This window comes from Bombus impatiens, unplaced genomic scaffold, assembly GCF_000188095.3.
Source record: "Bombus impatiens unplaced genomic scaffold, BIMP_2.2 scf_0582, whole genome shotgun sequence".
Taxonomy (NCBI): Eukaryota; Metazoa; Arthropoda; class Insecta; order Hymenoptera; family Apidae; genus Bombus; species Bombus impatiens.
Genome location: NT_177001.1, coordinates 410,919 through 432,921, shown reverse-complemented (window position 1 = coordinate 432,921; position 22,003 = coordinate 410,919). Strand labels below are relative to the sequence as shown.

At 34.6% G+C, this 22,003-nt stretch overlaps 2 protein-coding genes across 2 annotated transcripts; both read right to left on the bottom strand.

Moving 5' to 3' along the window:
• Positions 1–779: 779 nt before the first annotated feature.
• On the bottom strand, positions 780–2,151 carry LOC117152020 (vicilin-like seed storage protein At2g18540). Its single transcript, XM_033322308.1, has 2 exons — positions 1,209–2,151; positions 780–1,025 (listed from the first exon to the last, which is right to left on the bottom strand). The coding sequence occupies exons 1-2, from the start codon at positions 1,664–1,666 to the stop codon at positions 923–925; spliced, it is 561 nt and encodes a 186-aa protein (XP_033178199.1). The 5' UTR covers positions 1,667–2,151; the 3' UTR covers positions 780–922.
• Positions 2,152–4,048: 1,897 nt separating this feature from the next.
• On the bottom strand, positions 4,049–20,784 carry LOC100750161. The gene is made up of 8 exons (XM_003491672.4): positions 20,121–20,784; positions 18,803–18,910; positions 17,932–18,077; positions 15,765–15,927; positions 14,554–14,710; positions 9,578–9,727; positions 7,919–8,357; positions 4,049–7,419 (listed from the first exon to the last, which is right to left on the bottom strand). Exons 1-8 carry the CDS (start codon positions 20,338–20,340, stop codon positions 7,183–7,185), a joined length of 1,620 nt encoding a protein of 539 aa, XP_003491720.1. The 5' UTR covers positions 20,341–20,784; the 3' UTR covers positions 4,049–7,182.
• Positions 20,785–22,003: the final 1,219 nt, after the last annotated feature.

Sequence of the window (22,003 nt, the reverse complement as noted above, 5' to 3'; positions counted from 1 at the left end):
ACTTGTAACTTTTTCAATATTTGATATTTTTGTTAACAATGCCACTTTCAGCATGTTCATCCGTAATTATTTCCCACAGTTAACACAATCTTTCAATTATATTTATTCGTTATTCCCTTTCGAGATTTAATATTTTTTTCAAAACTACATTCGCCAATGTTCTTATTTACGATTCTTTCAGCATAAATATCACCTGCCCGTATATTTTGCTTTACGAGTTATCGCGTTTTCACTCTTAAGGGAATCCCATGCGGTTGGTGGAAATTGGAAATCCCGTCGTAGATACGCAACTATGCGTGACATTTTCCTGTTACACTCACACGACATACTATTCATCGGTGTCGTTCGTGTCACAACTTCTTGGATTTCAGAGGTCATTGCCTGATCGTTGAATGAACCAGTCGACAGGCGGTGAACGATCTTGTACATTCTATACTTTAGAGAAATACCAGATCGATATACCGTTACATGTATGTGAATGAAGCAATTTGAACAATATAGGTCTATTGCGGTTTTACTTTGCCTATGTTGTTAAATTCTTATCAAGACTTTCAAAGCTTGATTTTATCTAATCTTCATTCAATTAGTATTTGTATGCTTACTTTAGGATCTTTGCAAATTTTGTTTAAATGTCTAACCACTCAGTGATATTTGTATGAAATATTATACGTAATATATTTAGTATTTAATTTCATTATATGTGACATCTATAATATTTAATTTATAAATATTTATTAATATAATGTAGAATGTACAATATATATATATATGTATGTATTTTATGGCTTTGGGCGAACTTTCGGTTTTACATTTCTTATACCTATTTCGCTTCTTATATATCTACCTCCCCTCTTATCCACTCTATTATATTGCACTCTCTTAATTATTCTATCTCTAAAAACTAAGAACTAATGACTAAAAACTATAGCAACTTTTGGGCCTTTGTCTCCTTGCTATGCTTCCTTCTTGTCGTTCCTCCCCGTCTTGTATTGCCCTTCTTTTCTTTATTATTGCTTTTAGTTCTGCTAGTTATTCTCCAGTCTCATTTAGTGTTTTTTCTATGTCCTTTGGTCCTCCCTTTATTTCACATTTTTCTATTACATGTCTCAGGTCTTCTTCTTTCCTTTTACATAGTTGCATCTTTTTCCTCCCTCTTCTTTCCAGTATTACCTAACCCCAATCTTGTTAATATTTTTTTGTTCTTCCACTTCATCCTTCCTTCTAAATACTTTGGTAACTCTTCTTTGATGATTTTTCTGTAATGTATGTTATGTTTGGATTCCCTTATCCTTTTCCACCTCTCTTCTGCTTCCCTCTTTCTTCTTTCCTCTATAATTTGGTCTGCTGTCATCCTTTCTTGTTCTTCTCTTGTTTCCATCTGTGTCCCTCCATCTTTCACCTCTTCTAGCCCCTTCTTTCTCTTTCTTGCTCTTTTCTCTTCTTGGTCATTTCCCCAGTTTCTCTCTTTTTCCTTTATGCACTCCTTTACTAGTTCCTTCTTCGATTCTAAGGCTTTCCCTTCATACCTTGCTGCTCTTTTTAATGTGTTCTCTTTGATTTCTGTTAGCTTGCATTTTTCTATCAATATATAATTTGGTGTTGTTATATCTAAACCTAAGATGCATTTCACATATTTTCTTTGTATTCTATCCAGTCTTTCTTCCATGTTCCATACCTCTGCTCCAAACAGCGCCACGCTTTCTACATATGTATGTATATATTATAGATGTTACATTTATATGTCGGGTTTGTCGGGTTTGTCGGGTTGGCGCTGGTTCTTGGGGTGCGTTGTGTATCTTCGTTAGGACAAGCCATTGTAGTTGTTCAAAGAGGTTTGTATTTAGAGTGATATGTATAAGAGTTGATTTAACAAGGTTTAACAATTATATGTGATTATAAGACTCTCTTAAAGTAAAGACAATGTTCTTAGGTTCAAACGAATCCACGGTCAACGGGATAACTCTTTGTACAATTGGATATGTGTTGATACTGAAAATGACGTTAGCTATGACGTACGTTATCTTTCAGACCGCCAGACAGACTTTGTGTATAAACTCTCCAAGGTGATCATAAGAATAAAAGACTGACACGTTCACACTTGTCAATTGCGTATTGATCAGGGTTATCAACAAAATTCCAGACGCCATTACTAGGCAGACTCGCGTAAAGCCGTCGTTGCTACCGCCTCGGGACTTGTTTGTTAATACAACGTGTGTCCCTCAACATTGGTACTTCTACTGTTAAGTAAAACGTTCATCCCGTGACCGTGGCTACGTTCGGTGACCAGTTGTGTCACCTGGACCCCAAGCCCACTGTTATAATACTATAATGAACAGCTATAACAAAAAGTTTAGACCAAAGTATTGGGAATCTTCCCAAAATTTCAAAAGAAAGGCCCGTTATCCCTACATCTCCGACATATAGTTATTATATTATATACAGGATACATAGTCATTATATATCATATATAGTAATTCATTGATATAGGTATATTACATAAAAAGAGAAACTAGAAACGTGTCGAAAAAAGTGTTGCAAAGGAAAGATAAAAAATGCAAGAATGTTTTACTTCCATCAATATGTACACCAATGATACTTTTTCTTCACTTGACTTTAAGAATCAGTTGTTCGTCTACTTAGAATGAACATCGATGATTTTAATGCCTCTTGATGCAATAATATCGATCGTATGAATACCGTGTGCCAATTACGCTGTAATTATTGCACTAGATATATTTTATTCGTTGGAAGCTCAAATTGATCAATTCCACTGATCTTCTAGACCTTACGATTTCACAATCACAGCCTCTAACGAGCGCGCCATTTGGATAGTATAAACGGTAAAAAGTGAAACAAGAAAAATGAAACACAGAATTTCATACGAATCGATTTATTTTACCAGTTTCAAAAAGTTGCCATTTTTTATGATATTATTGTTGCGTGTGAAAGTTGTCCTAATTTAATTTATTTTCTTTCGTTCTGATGATATTCCAATATTCCTTTCTCTACTATGATTCGCGATAACTATTTCCAAGAAAAGGTGCAGCATCCAAGCATGAATAATTACGCGAGAAAGAGAAGTGTTGTTTAAGTGTGTGGTATTCGGCGCAGTGAGGAGGATGAGGTCGATAAAATTGACCTTGGCGTTTCTTTTCAACTTGGCAGAGATTATCAGTCGCGGGACAAGATATCAGAGTAACACTTCCGGCACGAGGAAGCTTACACGTAAAAGCTATGGGGCGAGTGTTGCCGCGGATGTGATAAATTAAGATTGTAAAATAGGGTTATGCCCAGCGTGGAGAGAGATCAACTATTGTTCTCGCCACTTGACCCAATCAGACGTTCAATCAAAGTTATGTAACACGCAAAATACTCGACGATCATCGGTCGCGTTGATCAAAACAACGACGAGTAAGCCTCGTCATTTATTCAGCGTTTAAATCAACCCACGAATTTCATCATTTTTTACAACATTCAATTTTTCATTCCAATTTTGTATGGTTGCAAAGAAAATTCTGCAAAAATTCAAGGAAAATCACGAGAAATACAGCACTGGCATTTTTATCTATTTGATTTTACACAAGGTGCGATTCCTTTTGAATTTTTGGATAGAATGCAGAAAGAGGAAAGGAAAAGGAATTATTGAAATTTTTGTGGTTTTAAAGACGACATGATACTCCGCGAATTTTTTGGACAGAACGAAAAAGTTACGAGTGCACAGTGGATTTTTATGCACTTAGGCGAAATTTAAAAGTTTAGGAATGTACAAAGCGCACATAATATGCAGAAAGGTAAAAGATATTCGAAATGCTTGTTGTAACATTTAATAAAGAAAATTAATTTTTATGCAATTTTCGTTTCATTAATAACGTTAATAAAGATATGAAATTACACAAAAATTCGCAATCTGGTCACGAGAAGTGGGATATTGGACTTTAAGTAGCTTTAAAGAAGATGTGGTATTCTATTCAAATGTTTGAACAGTGTAACAAGATCATGAACTTCTTATCAGAACTTTTTAATGCTTTCCTAATTGTTTGATAGTACAGGATACAATCGTTGAAATATTTCAAAGATTCGAGAAACTTCTTCCATAAAGAGATGACTTCATTCAGCTTCAACGGCAATTTCATCGATTCTCACGGCAGGTGTCATTAAGTTTGTATTATCTCTCACATATTTACGTCTTCATATGCTTATACAGAAATTTACGTAATTGTACGATGTTAAAATTGAAATATTCTTTCGAGCGTTTACATACAAGTCATATTGCCATCGTGAATGTAAATTTACACAGGACTCTGTGGTGAAATCCAAACGGAACTATTAAGCTCTATGAAACATCGTTCCCCTAAAGTTTGAAATTTATTAAATTGTAAGCAACTGCTGCGTATGAGCATAATAATTTATTAACAGTCAGCAGTTCTCAGGAGAAAACTTAACAATTTTGTGATAAGTAATAAGAGCAATCGTTTTTACTTACATATATTAAATTCATTATTTCTATAACAGTTCCTTTTATTCATGCATACTTATCTGATACCTATATCGAAGATGTATAGTACTGGTCTTTATTTCGATGATTCAAATACCTATAATAATAATAATAATAATACTCTAGTTACTTGGCACTTGTGTACTTCGTTTATATAGTCCTTTTATCCGTATAACATCGAATCTAGTGGCAAAGATGGTACCAGTATTTCTTGGTAATGTTTATCGTTAATTCATATATTTCAATAATATTCGTTTATTATTGCTACAAATCGTTTAAAGTGTTCGGACACTTAACACGTTTACTACGGCGTTCACTTTTTTAGAAGACTATCGTATTTCGCGGTACAGGACAAATAGGCTACGTAATGCACTTTCGTGTTTGGCGATACGGGGCAACAGTGACCCGTAGCAATTTCGATCGAATGACCATATTGTCCTTTCCGTAATTCCGCACTTCTTTCGATATGTTTCGTATTGCACTTCCATATTTGACAGACATATGAAATATACTACAATATAATAGTGGCCATCTGTTGATAACGAGGATCGTTGTTCCATTCTTAGCGGTACGTGACAAATAAGCCTCGTACAACAAATCGTTACAATCGTTAAATTTTTCGCACTAATTGGGCGATTTATGATTTACAACTGTATTATGTTACTTTACCCTGCGGAAACTCAGTTAATTTTTTATTGTTGATAAATGTTGAAAAATGAAGGAAATAGTAGCCACGCAAATAGGAAAAGTTTAATGAAGAAGGAGCTATCCAGAAGGAAAGTTCGTTACGGAGCCTGTATGTCCTATACCGCTATGAACATGTTAATGGGCAATCGAGTAGACTAGAGTCTAGTGACTAGAGCCTAGTAACTAAAGTTTAGTTTCTGGTTGATATGAGTACTTTAGTTGATATTATTTGTCAATTAATATTTTTAACATTTTCGTCTAATATTTTTTTAGTTTTTTCTCGTTTTTTCTCTTGTTTCTATATATGCCAACATAGGGATTTTCCAACGATTTCCAGTAATTTTGCAGTGAGAGGATTAAAGGATAAACTATTCTTTTGTAAGAAAGTATTTTCAGTGTGTACTCATTCCATTTTTCTTTCGAAATAGAGAGAGAAAGAGAGAGAGAGAGAGAGAGAGAGAGAGAGACAAGAAGGTAAAAGCAAATAGACAACTTGTTGACATTTTGCTGATATTTGAGGTTTTCCATCGATTCGATAGAGATTGAGGTTGCTTGTTGAAAGTTTCCGCGAAATATGACGCGCTAGGTTGAATTGAGGACCAGCCAGTCGTACACTTGTTCCAATCGAAATTGAATCTTTTTCCAACGAGTGAAACTAAATTGAAAGTGACTAGATCGGAAATTGAAGGCATTTTGGTCGATTCGAACGAATTTGGACCGATTTAAATGTATTTGAACCGAGTGAACCGAGTTTGAGTTGGTTTGCATCGATTGCAAATGGAAATGACGACTGTTGTCAAACCATTCCGAATCTCAAACAAATCAATCGAGTAGAGAATCAATCGAAATTCGATTGAACAAATCCGTCTAAAATCGATTTAATCGAACAAATCACTTCAAATTAAGAAGAATCAAGACAAGCTTGTTAATCCTAAACCTACCTTAACACGTTAAATGGAGAATATTTCGATTTACGAAGTCGATTCCTATATTCCGCATTGAAAAATATTAAAAACAACATTTTTCACTTGGTTTTCCTTAAAAAGTGACTGCAACACATGTCAGATTTCTGAGAAAAAAAAGTATTGTCCACGCGTATCGACATCGTCACTGAAGAGCTTCTTCCACTTCGATACACATATCGACATCATACTAAACGTGTTAACTGTGTTAACATACAGTGCCATGAATAATTATAAGCCCAAGCCCATTTTTAGTTTTTTTATAATATTAAAACAAAAATTGGCGAAGTCTTTTATATAATTTCATATTGTCATATAAAACTGGAGATACGACATGTACAATTTCTTCTTTAGAAATCTGTGGAAAATTAAACTTTTTCTGAAAATTACGTTTTCGGCTATGAAAAAATATAAACTTGATGTTAACTTTGTTACGTTCTCATTCAATATTTAGTGGATTTCTCTTTATTTTCTATTACTTCTGTTATCTATTAACTTATTTAAAGCTTCGTTTTGAATAACCGGCCATACTTGTTAGAATCCCCCACAGGTTCTCGATAGGATTCAGGTCAAGACTCAATACTGGCCATGGTAATAATTCTATTCCAAAATCTAGGAAACAATTTTTTGTAGTGGCGGCTGTATAAATGGGAGCATTGTATTGTTGAAAAATTATCTCCTTGTTTGCTATTTCGGTTATGAAATTTCGTCATGAGATAACTCTTGATATTCTATAGCGTTCGATCGACCTGTTACAAAAACAATTTCATTGAACATATCCAGACATGATCAGTGGTTTCTTGCAGACATTGAAGAAATAATGAAGAAAGGATGAACAATGTGTTTGAGTCTATAATCACTCGCAGCACTGTAAATCATTTCTAAAATAATTCAATCCGATTCAAACCGATTCAAACCGATTAGAGGCGACTCAAGATCAATCAAAACTAAAAAGATATCGCGTTATCGAAATATTCGATTCGTTTAAGTGTGTGACTAGCTTTAGTTTTCGAGATTGCCTGCCATCGAAAAATCCCGTCAGACGCTTTTCTCTGAAATGGTGCTTCTGTTACTGTCCCTCCTCTGCAACGTACGTTGGTGTCTTTGGGTACGGACAGGTGGTTCTCTGTCGCTACCAACTCTTCTCAGACTGGTGTCTCTTTCGATACGAGCGTTTTTCGGTGCCACTGGACCACGAATATTTGTGTAGACCACGTAAACGGCTAGAATCCCGACCACGAACATCGCTACACCGACGCCGCTTACCGTGCCAACCTATATCGTTATATCATATAATCAATAACAATTTCATTCTTTTATTTTAATTGTCACAATCTATCGGAATATTATTCTACGATATCCCATAATTTGTGTCTGATTTCTCATTAGGGAATCTTGCAATTTAATTACCTAAAATAAGACTTGTATACAAGGCTATATATCAGGTCGACGATAGACATATGCCATTATAGGTGTCCATTTTCTATTACGCGTCTATTTGGAATTACGTTACTTAGGTCGAAATAACTTCAAAGTAACTAGCTTCGCTTATACGAATATAAGCCTGAAGTCAAGCCACTTGTATTCAAGTAAATAAAACTCAATTTAGATTAGTCAAATTCAAGTTACTTGACTGATCAGAACGAGGCTTGGCTCATTAACACAGTCATCTGCCGAGTGTGAAAAATTTGAACAACCACTGCACGAATAATGAAACCCTAAATAAGAATTGCAGAACAACTGGTGTAGGTTAATAACTGAACAAATGACTAACCATGGTCCACCACTCGGTGTTATCTATCTCAGAAACGAGAACCTGAGCAGTCTCGTCGTCGTTCTCGTGCAACATCTTAATCTCCTTCGGTGTGGTAGCACAGCCAGTCTTCATCCCTTTTTCCTTACTGATCAACTTCTTGAACGCTTTAGGCATTTCATCCTCATCATCCTCGTTATCGTCATCCTTATCGTCATCCTTTTCATCATCGTCGTCTTTGTCGCCATCGTTGTCATCGTCGTCGCCCCAATGTAATTTTACCTTGTTCTTGCTGACGACGATCGTGCCTATTGTCTGTAGATCCGAGGCCTTTACTTTCATCGATAGCTCGAGAGAAGCAACACTTGATTGCGATTCTTTCGCGTGGCCCGCGATTACGTTCGACACAACGTTGTTCCAGTCGACGGCGTTTACCTGGCTCTTGCACTTCTTCTTCTTGCTACAAGCAAGACAAACGGTTCATTCAGAACGACAAAGCCTTCAGGTTAGATTGCTTTTAAGATATTGTTGATACAAAGTGGAAAAAGATAGGTTTGGAATATCAACCTTTCAATTTGCCAATTATAATAAAAAATTATTATAATTAAGTTATTAATATATATATATATAATTTATCATTAATTAATTATAAATAGACGTCGATAGATCTCCGTATAACGAACGGAAATAATTTCTGTCGTGGTATTCGTAGCACGTCGTTGAAATTTCTCTAATTAACTCTTGATTCGATCAAACTCGATAATTATCCTACCGATTAATTAATCTAATTATACGTTGTTCCATATACGATAGATCTTGTTTTTACAAGAGAATGAAAAAGGAATTGATAAAATAAACTTTGACAAGCTACCTAACGCTTGAATCGTGTTTCAAGATTATCAAATTGATCTTAATTTATACCGATTTGCATTCCATGAAAATTGCTCTGTAAAATGAGCAAATTGATGGATACGATAATGATTAATACGTTATCGGTTAAATTCGACATTAAGATCAAACTCTGATACTTTAATTTTGCTCTAAATATAGCGAAAGATTTAAATACGAGTTTTAGATTAGAATGCTTACACCAATGTTATTATTAATATGTTGTATTTGTATTTATACATTGTATACTACTGACGAAAAATGTGGGATCTTCACGTATTTCATAATATCGAAATTTCGGAAAAAAGTTAGGTGAGAATGTTATGTTGTTTTTCATCAAAGATCTATCGAAATAAAAAAAATTACTATTGGTGTCTCATCAATTTCGAATCAGCTGTATTGTATTAATCTCTATAGACAATGTTTTAGAAAATCCTAAGTAATATTTAATACTTTAATCGTAAATAATATGTATCATTTATTGATCATTGTCGTTCATACATGACTCGTAAAATTAATAATCGTAAATAACAGGTACCGCTTATTAATGATAGTTGTTCATAAATATGTGACTGATAAAAACGAGCGTCTGTTTGAATTTTGAATCGACCGACTACGTAACGACGTTTCCACTGTTGAAGATGTAAAGTATAAGCATATTTTGATTATCTTGACTGGCTTTTTGCTTCTTACATAATTAGATGCCGCGAATTTATGCCATGGGTGACTGTGTATTTTGCAATTTTTTCACGGGAACAGACGATTAACGAGTAATCAAGTGGTCATGCTCACCACAGCGTGTCTAACGCTTTCGCATACACCTTTATCGCGTCCTCAAGCCATCTAACTTCCCTCAGTTCCTCCGAGTCGTATTTCCCGCTATCTTTGCTCGACCACCATTTCGACTTCTCTACCCTTGCTTCTAATCCTGGGAATTCGTTCCTAAAAAGAAAAGAAAAGTTCACGGAATTTTTCTACCATATATTTTTATGTATTTTCATATAAAATCTACGTATACGTATATTATAATACATGCAATTATATATTATAATACGTACTGTTAGATTGAGTAATAAGTTCACTCACGAGTTCCTAAAAGAGCACGTTATTATAATTTTCACATAAGATCTACCGAGTCCTCTTTAGTATTATTATTTCTTTATTAACGTACATATATCTACCATTAAAAAATTCGGAGACGTATTTTATATTTTTACATTCTTCAAATATTTTTATAGCATTCTTCTGAAGGCTACAAAAACTCACCAGTGAGATGTGAACGAATTTATTGCTCAACCCAACTTATAAATTTGGGTATAGTAGGTTAATATATAGATTTAGATATACATATGTTCAATATATATTTACACTGTTATTATCTGTTTAACAAATACAAAATTCGAAGCAATTGTAATTATAAGCACCTCTTATATATATAATTATGTTTGTAATTATAATTTCATATAATTTCTTAAATATAATATAAGAAATATAGAGTAATATACATATATGAGAAATGCTTATAATTATAATTTCTTCGAATTTTTTATTTGTTCTATTTGAAAAATTGTTTATATGAAAGTTGTCTGATTTCATGAGAGAAACTTAATAGAATATTTCTGTATACATGTGTGTGTATATTATAGAATATTTGGATACATCATTTTAAAATGGGCCTTCAAATGTATAAATGAAGCCCTGTTTGGATATTTGGTATATTTGACTTGTTACATACAGAGATTTTAATATCAACATGTTCCTCGTGTTTAATAGGATTGTATATTTCCTAGAATTTTTATTATGCATTTTAAGATCTAATCATATAAAGTATACTTATATGTTTTTTCCAGAATCGAGTTAAATTTCCTTTTTGTAGAAGTTTCTGACAGGTATGAGTGAATGATTAATAGCAATGATTAAATTACGGAAACGCTAATTTAACATATAACGATCTTAATAACGAAAATCAGAATAAGATTATTAAATTACGATTATATGTCCTTGATTACCAGCGTAAATTAGACTTTATGTTCTGGAAGATCTTCGTGGAATATCCCGTTTTTTATGAGTGCATTATTTAGATTAAATCTGTGAAAATTAAATGCAACATCTCACGTATATATAGTCATTGTTATTTCTAATATCTTTATTATCGTGTAATTTTCATGACTCCAATAAAAACATATATATAAGCAATTACATCACGTCCTTGACAATCCGTCTTTGACTAAAAAACAACTCCTCTTCATTTTTCAATTATTATATCTTACCTCAATATTACTCTATATTTCTTATATTATATTTAAGAAATTATATGAAATTATAATTACAAACATAATTATATATATGTAAGAAAATACAAAATGGGTGGCAGAATTTAATTGCTATTAAGGACACAGTAAATATATACGATGAGTCAATTGAAAACAGACTAAAGAAAAATAAAATGTAAATATAAAATACAATCGACCAGAACGACGTTTGAGTAATGATAGAATATAGCGGTAGAATTTGCAATTGTAACAGTCAATAATTAGGTGACAGAACGTCAGATAGGTAGGTGCTAATGAACTCGGTGTGGTCGCGTGCTGTTTGCTTGTATTTCTATTTCTATTAATCGCTGTCTATTATCCTGATATTATATGCAAAGGCTAATTGCACGATTAGGCTTATTTCCATGAATAACAGATTGCCGCTATAATGACGATACATTGAATGTAAAATGCGTCTCGGTGACACAATCTGTCGAATAGCGTGCGAACATAAGCGTAATTCATTCGATCGAAAAACAATTTTTATCTTTATTTTTATTTTATGTTAATTTTTAATTTGTTGCTTCGTTTCCTAAAAATTGTTTCCTCGTCCCTTCGGAACCACTAACCTAGCACTAACGCTGATGCTTTATCGTGAGATAACAGATTATATGTACTAAAACTATAATACGCGAATAATTTTTTAGAGATAAGGAGCAATTACGCGTGTATTTTTTAATCTCATCTTGGTTGATTAGTCACTTCACTAATGTTCTAGTGCATACTGTAAAAACGTGTGATAGTTGCTTTATTATGTTTTAGTTATTGCTGCATTATGCTTTAACTGCTGTATTAAAAATTATTATATAATGGATGAATTATCGTGATAAATCTGATTAATATGGATAACGTAGTAATATGCGTTTTCACATATACTGTTCAAAATGCAAATACAACTAATAAATGTAAGCGTGTGAAACCGTAACGAAAAGAATATTAAACGAATTCTTGCAATCCTCTATCGTAGTTAGAATGTTAAGAAACAGAATTCAGTGATGCAGTTTGATTAAACAAAATTGCAAATGAATTGGTGCATTAACGCAGCATTGATTCCTGCTGGATGAAGATGCATTTTTAATTTTCACAATAAAAGAAAAAAAAAAGAAAAAGAATCTGTAATCGTGGCAACAGGAAACTAACTCGTTGGAAGTTCGATCCGTACGGTAATTAATTTTTTGTCCCGCCTTTTTCTTCCTGAATCCAGCGACTGGTTACGTACACGATATTTACGATCACATTAATTATGCTTAACAGTAAACTCGTAGTCTGCACAATCAACACGCGATCTGCTGAAGCTTTTTGTTACGTGCGTTTGTATGAGTCAGACGTCGACGCAGGATTTCCATTGTTGTGATGACACTTGGAGAGGAGAGAAAGGGAGAGAAAGAGAGAAAAAATATGCTATTGTATTAATAGGCGGAGTATTACGCAACAATAGATCAGCATGGCTACCGTTTGCTCACGAATGATCGTGAGTGAGAGATAAACTGTGATAGATCGATACGATCGGTAATTCTCGGGTTGAACTTATGCAACTTCGACATTTCTGAGTTACACAATTGACACGGTCGATACTTTGGAAGATCGCAAACGCCATTTAGATTAAATTAATTTCTAGGGTCGACGAACGTTTCTATGATTGTCAAAGTGGATTCGTAAAATTTGGTTTTGAATAATTTATACGATTAAGACGATCGTAAAAGAGAACGTTGTAAAATTTATGAATTAATTTATTTTATAGGGTCAATAGATTTTTTTATATTTGAAGATTTGAAAAATAAGTGTTTGACCATTTCAACTTTTGCAAATTATGCGGTTAATATAATCTACGTGTACCTGAGGAGAGATAGAATTTATGTAAAATAGTAAAATTTAAATTTTAGATCGATAGAATTTTCTGTGCTCCGAAATTTCAATAATTAAGAAACAAATTTTTCTCAAATTGGAAACTTGGTTTTCTTACATTTTTTTTATAGATGCTAGATACCAGACATCACTAGACGTGGAATTCTGATGAATCGTCATGTCGCGACGGTTAGATGAATCAGAGAGTCGATGAAGGTCCAGTCGAACAAATGACGCGTGGAAAGTCTAACGATTGTGGTGCACATTGTAACGTTCAGCGTGGAGAACGAACGTGATTTCTCTTTGTAAATATGCGAATTGAACGAGGATTTAAAGCGACGTTTACAGCAAAGAGCTTTTGGGCAACTGAAAGTGCGAGTTGATGGGCGTTAAGCCATTTACAATAAAATTGTGTAATCGAATTTCAATCAAGTAGAAACGATTTCCCGTTATATCAAATGAATTATGCATTGTGTACAAGAACGAATCTTCAATTCCAGTTTAATTTGTCTTTCAATGTGTTGGCAGCGTGAATCACTAATTGATAATCAAGTTCTATAAATGCACTTAATTGTTTTCGACGATTCGAAATTAGCGGAATGGTTTCATTGGTTTCGACTGTAATTGTCAGAAAAAAAATTATGTTCCTTTCGTATCCTCTGTAATCGGATTTATCAAGGTAACGATTAAGATATTTTGGACTTTTAAGAGTAATACGTAATACTCGGAAAATTATTTGACCTTAGACCTGATATATTGAAGTTTTTAATTAACGATTTAATAGCATTAGTGATGAGTCAGCTTTCGATACAATCTTAATTACTATTTATTTATTTTCTTATTTATTTATTTATTTATAAGGTGTGACCATTAGAATGCATTTACAACGACATGTATTTATCGGATATAGCAACTTACAAAATACAGAAAACAGAAAAAGGTCAAAAATCAAAATTTTATACAACATAGATTAAAAGACATTAATTGAAGAACAGTAAATTTAGATTCAAGATAACGAAGGGAAGAAGTCTACACGGTCCGAAAAACTATTAGCTAGAAGACAAATACGAGTTAGAGATGGAAATATTTAGATTTATAATCACAACGCCGAAATAGTAACGAAATGGTGCGTTAAGATTGGTCGGTGCAAGAATATGCGAAAAGAACTGTTCGTTTGATCATTGATGATTTCATATGGCGAACTTAAATTGACGAGAAATCCATTAGATCAAGTAATTCTTGGTGAACAATTATGAAACCCTCTGCTCATAGAGCATTGCAATCGACTGTGTTTACAATGCGAAAAAGACTTGTATTAAATTATTTCGAGAAGCAAGACGTGTAATAAGATAAGGAAATCAGATGTGAGATGCATACTCGTGGCGGAATCTGATTAACGAGCAGTATAATAATTTAATTGTTGAAGCCTATGTGAAACAGAGGAATGGCGCATAACAAATCCTAAGATTCTTGAGGATGTGTTCCGGATTTTTTCAAAGTAGGGAGAGAAGGTTAGTTGAGAGTTATAATAAACTCGAAGGTCATAGATGACTTGAATTGAAAATAGGTTTCAATCAGTGCGCAGGGGGAGGTAGAGGCACGTTTGATTACCTGGAGTCTTCTAGAAGCAGTATAACGTTTGTCGAGTTGATGTGCTTCAGGTGTTCTTCGAGATGCCCTTCGCTGACGACTAGAACGGTCGCGTTCACCGGTTTGCTGAAGAATTCGTCTTGCGGCGTTCCAATATGCACGATGTGCGAGGTCAAGTCTGTTGCATATTCAAACTTTCGAATTTCCTAACTTGTGAATTATCAGAGGTGGAGATGTTAAAATTTAGCAATTATTTACAAAAGGATGCTCTCCACCGATCTCGATAGCCTTAAAATATATTATTAAGGTGATCGTGCTGAACAATCTTTTCCTATACGTATTACCATCGCGGTCTTAGTTATGTGCTTTTAATACTATGTATTTCTTAGAATTTTTATTTAAATCAAGGCTAATTAGTAATAAATAGGTATATTCCAAATTACAATTAGTAGATTCGTTGCTTCATGTTATAGATTAATATTATCTAACCAGAAACATCTCTGTCATTATATCGGGAAATGCAGTTATTCGATCGTCAAAATGATATCAGCGACTAAATAGAAATTCTGCGATATAACCAACGTAATGCTGTTTCGTACGTCTTGTCTTTCAGCAGAACACGTCACGTACATGTTAATAATTAGAGTCAGCAGATACGTGTGTATAAATGTCCCTCACACGTAACCTAGTGATAAACACGTCTTAGCATGTAAGTCATACATAAAAATATGTTTGGTAGTACGTATAAAGAATATTAATCCCAGCCAAATTATAACTTATTAATTTATCTATTTTTTATTTATATGAAATGCAATTAGTATCGATAAGATAAATTTAGCGTGACCTATATAAAGAGCGCAGTGAAGACTAAATGAAACTGGATTTAAATGAAATTTTTTATGAATATCCCGAAACCTAAGACTGAGCGACAGTAGCACACACGGGAAAAATTGTTAGCGATGATGACTTTGACAATATATTTCAGGATCATCGAGATTGATGGGCCGCACCATTTCCTATTCTGTTTTTCCATTATATAATTTCTGAGTTTCTGAATTTTCAAATTGTTACATCCTGGAACATTTAGAATACTCTAATAGAATAGATGCTTCATACTATTATCTGTTCCATCGTGTCTACTATCGATTTCTCAATTCTATCGCAATTATTCTGATTTAATTTCATATAGCGATAATTCTGTCCTGATAAACTCAATAAATTGGCAATCTCACCGTCTTGATCGCCGTCATCGATCAAAACGCACAGACCCTTCCTAATGGCTGCTATTGTCAGTTTTTTAGCAATGTTTTGAGCATCATCCTCGCCATCTTCATCCGCGTTCACCACCAACGTGAACGACTTCCATTTCAGTTCTTCCACAACCTTCAAGGTGCCCTGAAACAGAAAATCGTGTCTGGTCAGCGATGATCTGAAATTCCTTTACAATGATCCATCTGCTTTCATTAATTTGCCACAGATCATTATTTGAAGGAATCACCATTTTTGTACGAGAATACTTTACCACTTCTCAATAATTCAATAACTCGGTAATACGAAATTTCAATACTTTTCACATTTATTCTATTTAAATCTTCGTTATTTCATAAGATTCGTATGAAATTTGCGAGAAATAACGATTAGAAAGCACGTGTTCGCGAGTAGGATTAAGTAATACGTAACCGCAATTTTATTTTCGCGTCGTTGAATTTGCAATTATGCGTGTATAATATATAATATATATGTAAATTCTATAGAATTTAGAACACCAACCGACGGTTTGACTTTCCCTGTGTTTACTGAGAGTTGGTCGAACGATATAAGTAAAGAAGGACGGGCATTTAGTACAGAGAATAAAACAGGATTTCGAGAAGCGAAGATTGAACAAAGAAGAAAAAAAGCAAATTAAGAGTTAGAAGGGGAAAGAGAAAAGGGGTTGGAAGCGGAGAGTTTTTGAGGAGATACGGAAGAAGACTTAGAAAATCGATTCTTGAGTTTCATGGATCGATCGCCTGATTTCCAAAAATATTACACCATTACATATATATATGTAGTATCGTGGTCGAGGGACCTGGGGGGCGTCGGGCGAATTATAAACAAGCGGTTGCGGAGCATGTGCGTGGTGGGGCTAAGACAAAAGATATGAAGCTAAGATAAAAGACAAGGGGTTACTAGGGGACATAAACGAATTAACGGCAATATGAGTTGGGAAGCCAGACGAATTGCGTTGTCGGAGAGAGTTGCAAATTAATTATCTAGTTGTCTTAATTATAATACGTTATCGTGATTAGTTCACGTTAAACAACCATAATTTCCTGTTTAATCAACATCTCTTTAATCTATTTATTGTAAATAAACTAATTGTAGTAGTAAGATACTTTGCTCCAGCAGTAATTCGAAAGAGGTCCCGGAGCATCCCAGCTGGGCGTCGGGCGATCTACCGTGGGGTTTTAGTCGGTTTAGTCCGACACTACCCCACCACTTCCATAGAGCGGGAGGGGGGCTATCCATGAGAATTTCCTCACGTATAGAAAAAAAGGAAGAAGTAGTAAGATACTACATATATATATGTAATGGTGCAATATTTTTGTATATATATGTATTTTGTATATACAGGGTGGTTGGTAACTGGTGGTACAAGCGGAAAGGGGGCGATTCTACGCGAAAAAAGAAGTCGAAAATATAGAATACAAATTTTTCGTTTGAGGCTTTGTTTTCGAGAAAATCGACTTTGAATTTTCGCTCGGTACGCGTGCGGTACGTTATAACGGATCTCACTGTAGATCGTTGTCTCGATGGAAAAATTAAAAAAAAAAAATAAAAAAATTTTTATACTATATTTTCGACTTCTTTTTTCGCGTAGAATCGCCCCTTATCCGCTTGTACCACCAGTTACCAACCACTCTGTATATATATATACAGAGTATATATACAGAGTATACTGTATATATATATATATATAGAGTAAGTCGCGTGAATTAACATTTACATGACCCCAGTTTGCTATTATTTATTACTAGCCAAGTTTTCGAAAGCAAACTAACTACGTTTCTACTTCATTAAGAATACTATATCCTGATTTTACGAAGAAACTCCAAACATTTCCTAAATGTCATCTAGCTGGAATTAATCCTCATGGAAAAGAACGCTGCGAACGACCCTGGATCTGGCTGATATTTATAGTTTAGCATCGCAAAGATACATGGAATGTAGCGTAGATTACGTGACGCAGCATCAATAGTAGTTACGCATTATCAGATATTTTAATTCATAATTAATGTAATAATTTAATATTTTTGCCTTTATTGGAAAAGATAGGATGTACGTGTTGTAATGGTCATGGACGTCATTGTATCAATTAATCTCGTTATGCGAAGGTTATTATAATAAGCAATTAGTCACCTGGACTAGATAAGAATCGGATTCCTTCATTAAATGATGAAGGTACGGAGAATTCGATTCTCGTCTCACGATGTGCGGCACTTTCAGCACTGACGTTACCTTGTGTACGGCTTCCGCATTTGTCGCAGTGTCTGGCCCGATAATTCCTACTCAACAAAGTAACACAACTTAGAACGAAATATTGGGTTGGCAACTAAGTGATCGCGGATTTTGTCAATATCACCTAATAACACAATTACTTATTGCCAACGCAATAGAATTGCCTGCGCAGCTGTATTTCTATGTACAGTTATTTTTTAAAAACTCAATTTTATATGCATTTATGATGAAAATAAGCGATCCCTTTATGACCGTTTCATGTTAGGAAATTTAATGGCATCTTAAAAACCACTATAACTTATAGTTTTTGAAAAAACGAAAGAGCAACGTATGTTTTATAAATACGATGACATAAGAATGATAAATTTAGCTTCTTAGTCAATTGCTAAAGAAATTTGACGATCACAAAGTATGCTCCGTTTTTGCAAACAAATAATCAAATAAAAGGACAAATGCGAGGATCTTTAGACGCAGTTGTTTACAACGTTAATACGATTGAAAGAAAGAAAAAAAAAGAAAAAGAAGGAATGTGAAACGTTATTGGTGATAAAACACAGGTATTTGAGTCACGACCGTAAATTCTTCGATCTCGGCTTCACGATTTCGCGACTAACCAAGCGACGAGCTATGTGTGCGCTTGAAGCAGCGCAAACAGAAGGGGATTGCAGCAATGGAAACGGGGGAATCGTGACACGTCGTACGAAACATCGTTCTTTGGCTAAGTATCAACTAGGAAAATCTCATGATCGATGTTCCAAGTTGTTGCGTTTACCTAAGTAGTAGGGCGGTTGCAAACAGCTCGTATCTGCCCCCACGAGAGCCTTCATCGCTGCTTTCAGAGCGCCGGTTATGCTATCGCACGTGTCCACAACAGTCACTTCTGCAAGATAGTAGAAGCCATGCTTCAGCTATTCACCTTAACACGATTTCATTTCGTTGAGCTTTCACTCGACGCTATTCGATTGAGAAATTAAGTTAAGGAATAATCTTAATTAAAATGGCGGGTTCACGTTTACGGATAGAAGTTGTCAGACTTTCAGATTCTGGGTTTCAGGATTTGGAGATTGGATTCCAATTGGTGTTGGTCTCTGTTTGCTGTAGCATATTAAGCCTAATCGCGTTAAGCTATAATAGAATGTTATTCGTTTGAAAAATAAAGTTAGGGAATGTCTTGAAGGGTAAATATGGGGAAACTGAAGTTTCCGAGCTTTCTGATTTAACGTTTAGGATTTAGTGCTGGAATTTCAAGATTTTGGCCTTGTTTGCTTTAATATGTCAAACCTAATCGCGTTTAGCTTTTATAGAAGGCCATCCAACTGAGGCATTAAGTTATTTATATTAATGAGATGTTTAATTCTAGAATTCGACATTTCTATATCCAGAGGGTATTCTAAGGGTTTCAGGCTTTAGTCCTGCAGTTTTGCTCACTGTAACGCGACCGATTGTATTAAGTTTCCACATAAAGCTACATGAAAAATTAAATTAGGAAATATGCGCTTAACTTTCAAAAATTGGAACCCGTATGCTTTGGAATTCATTCTCCTCGATAGAATTGAACTAACGATAACGATACGTTGAATTTTCACAGAATTTTGTCGACCTAAAAATTCAGCGATCATTAGTCCTGCAAAATCGGAGTTTCTCTGTTTTGGAATCCATTCGCTTGAATATTCGTTATCTGATAAATGTCCAAGGAGACTGGATAACGTTCCACGCAAAAGATAACAGGAAATCTCCGTTCTCTATGACTACAATCGCTCCGAGCAAAACTAAAGAATAGAAAGTCAAAAACCTGCGAAACAATTCATTCGAAACGATATTACCCAACACCGGAGACAACCAAGCTATTATACGATATATATTAACGTCTAATCTATTCTGCTCGGATAAGTATCAGGAATGTTTCCTTGACATCGTTTCTTTTTTCTCCTTTACGCTATTTCTTTTCTTATATCCTTTTGTCTCTTTGCTCAGCATCTTCTTCTGTCCCTGCTTATTACCCCGCGACGATAAAAAGACAAGATCACAAACGTATAATCGGTTTAATCATCGTGAAAATCTAAAATCGAAATAATATTTCTCTTGTTTACCGATATCGTAGCCAGCTGTCTTGTTATTGTGAATCTCTGTGAGTAGCTTCGCCGCTTCGTACAGCAGTACACCTCTAGCGGATAGCTTCCTGCAGGACGCATCATCGTGGATGCTTGTCAGCAGCGAAATCTGCGCGTGATTTCCACATTCCGTACGCCCGCCACAGGTACACGCGTAGATAATGCCGATTATCATCAGCAAAGCTCTCATCTTCCCCATTCTAAATCCTCTCGTATCTCTTCTCTTCTTCCCTCTGTTCTTCTTTTTCCACTTTCCTTCCCTTTGCTACTTTTAAATCTCTCGTTACGTTGTATTCTAATCTTTCATTGTTTTACATTACGTTACATCTCTTCGTCTTTGTCCTATTTCCTCTTTCAATATCTTCAACTCCCTGTTTCTTCCGACTTTTCTTAGATTCTCTTCCCTTCTTCTATATCTTCGTAATTTTAGATTTAGCTCGCAATAATTACAGAATATTGGCGGACGAAACACTCGTACCGAATACACCGTAAAATCTTGCAGCGTGAACGATGTTTTTCTTCCTCTCTTTTTAATCGCTCTCTTTGTCGTCACTGAACTATGGTACGCGGCAAGAAACGACGCGGACGCGCAGAAAAATGACGGAACGTCAGTGCGAGGCTCTCGTTACGGGGGCGAAGATCGCTGGGAGCTAATCGCGACAGGGCAGCCGTAGCCTGTTCTTCAGCAGCTTCTCCTCGAACTATGGACCTTGATAGTGAAAAACGGAAGCTTTATATAAGGAAGCCAATACGGTATGTATTAGGCGAATTTCTAGGGTTTTAGGCCCCAATAACCACGCGCCAGGTGTTCTCAAGACGACCTTGTTATTCCCTCTTCCTCTTTCAATCCTGCTATTATACGTGTCAACCCTTCTTAACATCGTTCAATATGACAACTTCGAATATTTTGTATTTTCCTTCATTTTATTTCATTTATTTACTTTCGTTTAAATCGATCTTGGCAATATATAATCTTTTATGCTTCAACTGTTTAAAGATTGAATTTTTATTTGTTTTATAATAGAATGTTATGTAGTATGTTATATTAATACGTGTATACAGGCTGTGTCAATTCTATTGAATGTCTCAATTAAAATTACTACCAAAGAGAAAACAAAGCGATTAACATGTGGAGAAAAGTTTGTACGTACAATATCAAAGCACTATCATGTGACAATGAGAAAAGGATATACTTCGTATTGAAGATTGTTGTCATTTCTTTATATGTCAATACTCGTTTCTTTTTTTTAACACGTCTCTGTAGAAGATATTCGGACGAGGTCAATGTATTTCACCAAGTTATTAATTTAACAAAAATTAGTAATTTATCTAGTTATTTGGCTTGAGTGAAACATCTCGTACTATATATTTTGTAATTGCTTGCTGTGTACGGAAGATCATGTTTAAAAAATTCGATTGGTTAAATTTTATTTTTTTCTTTACTTAAGACTGCGTCATTATATTTCATTGGTGTAACGGAACATTCGAAACCAAGAAACTACTCGTATTTTAAATTAATATTGGGCAAATCTATCTCGTAAATTATTCAATTTTCTATTAACAGGCTACAATTTTCTTCTAAGCTTAATATATATTGGTTTCCTATTTTCTACATTTATTTCAGGACTCCTGCTTTACGTTCTATAAATACATTTTCTTGCGCCGTACAAGTAGAAATTACAATCGATTGTGTAGGTACTTTAATCTTTCATGACTACAGAAAGCACTGGTTACAAAGAGTTGAAACCTATTACGCGAAACTATTGCTTCACTGTTCCTTTCGTTCGAAGCCTGTTTCTTTATTACGTTACAGCGGAAAACTTCTACAACCCTCTTGCTTTGTTGTAGCAGCTTTACATAAT

Excerpts from the sequence above, each read along its gene's own strand:
- LOC117152020 (XM_033322308.1), bottom strand. The coding sequence starts at position 1,666 with ATGGAAGAAAGACTGGATAGAATACAAAGAAAATATGTGAAATGCATC. Across the intron at positions 1,026-1,208 it reads TATTTAGAAGGAAGGATGAA|CAGAACTAAAAGCAATAATA; the intron begins GTGGAAGAACAA and ends GAGAATAACTAG.
- LOC100750161 (XM_003491672.4), bottom strand. The coding sequence starts at position 20,340 with ATGGGGAAGATGAGAGCTTTGCTGATGATAATCGGCATTATCTACGCG. Across the intron at positions 15,928-17,931 it reads CCGATTCTTATCTAGTCCAG|GGCACCTTGAAGGTTGTGGA; the intron begins GTGACTAATTGC and ends TTTCTGTTTCAG. Across the intron at positions 14,711-15,764 it reads CGATGACGGCGATCAAGACG|ACTTGACCTCGCACATCGTG; the intron begins GTGAGATTGCCA and ends AATATGCAACAG.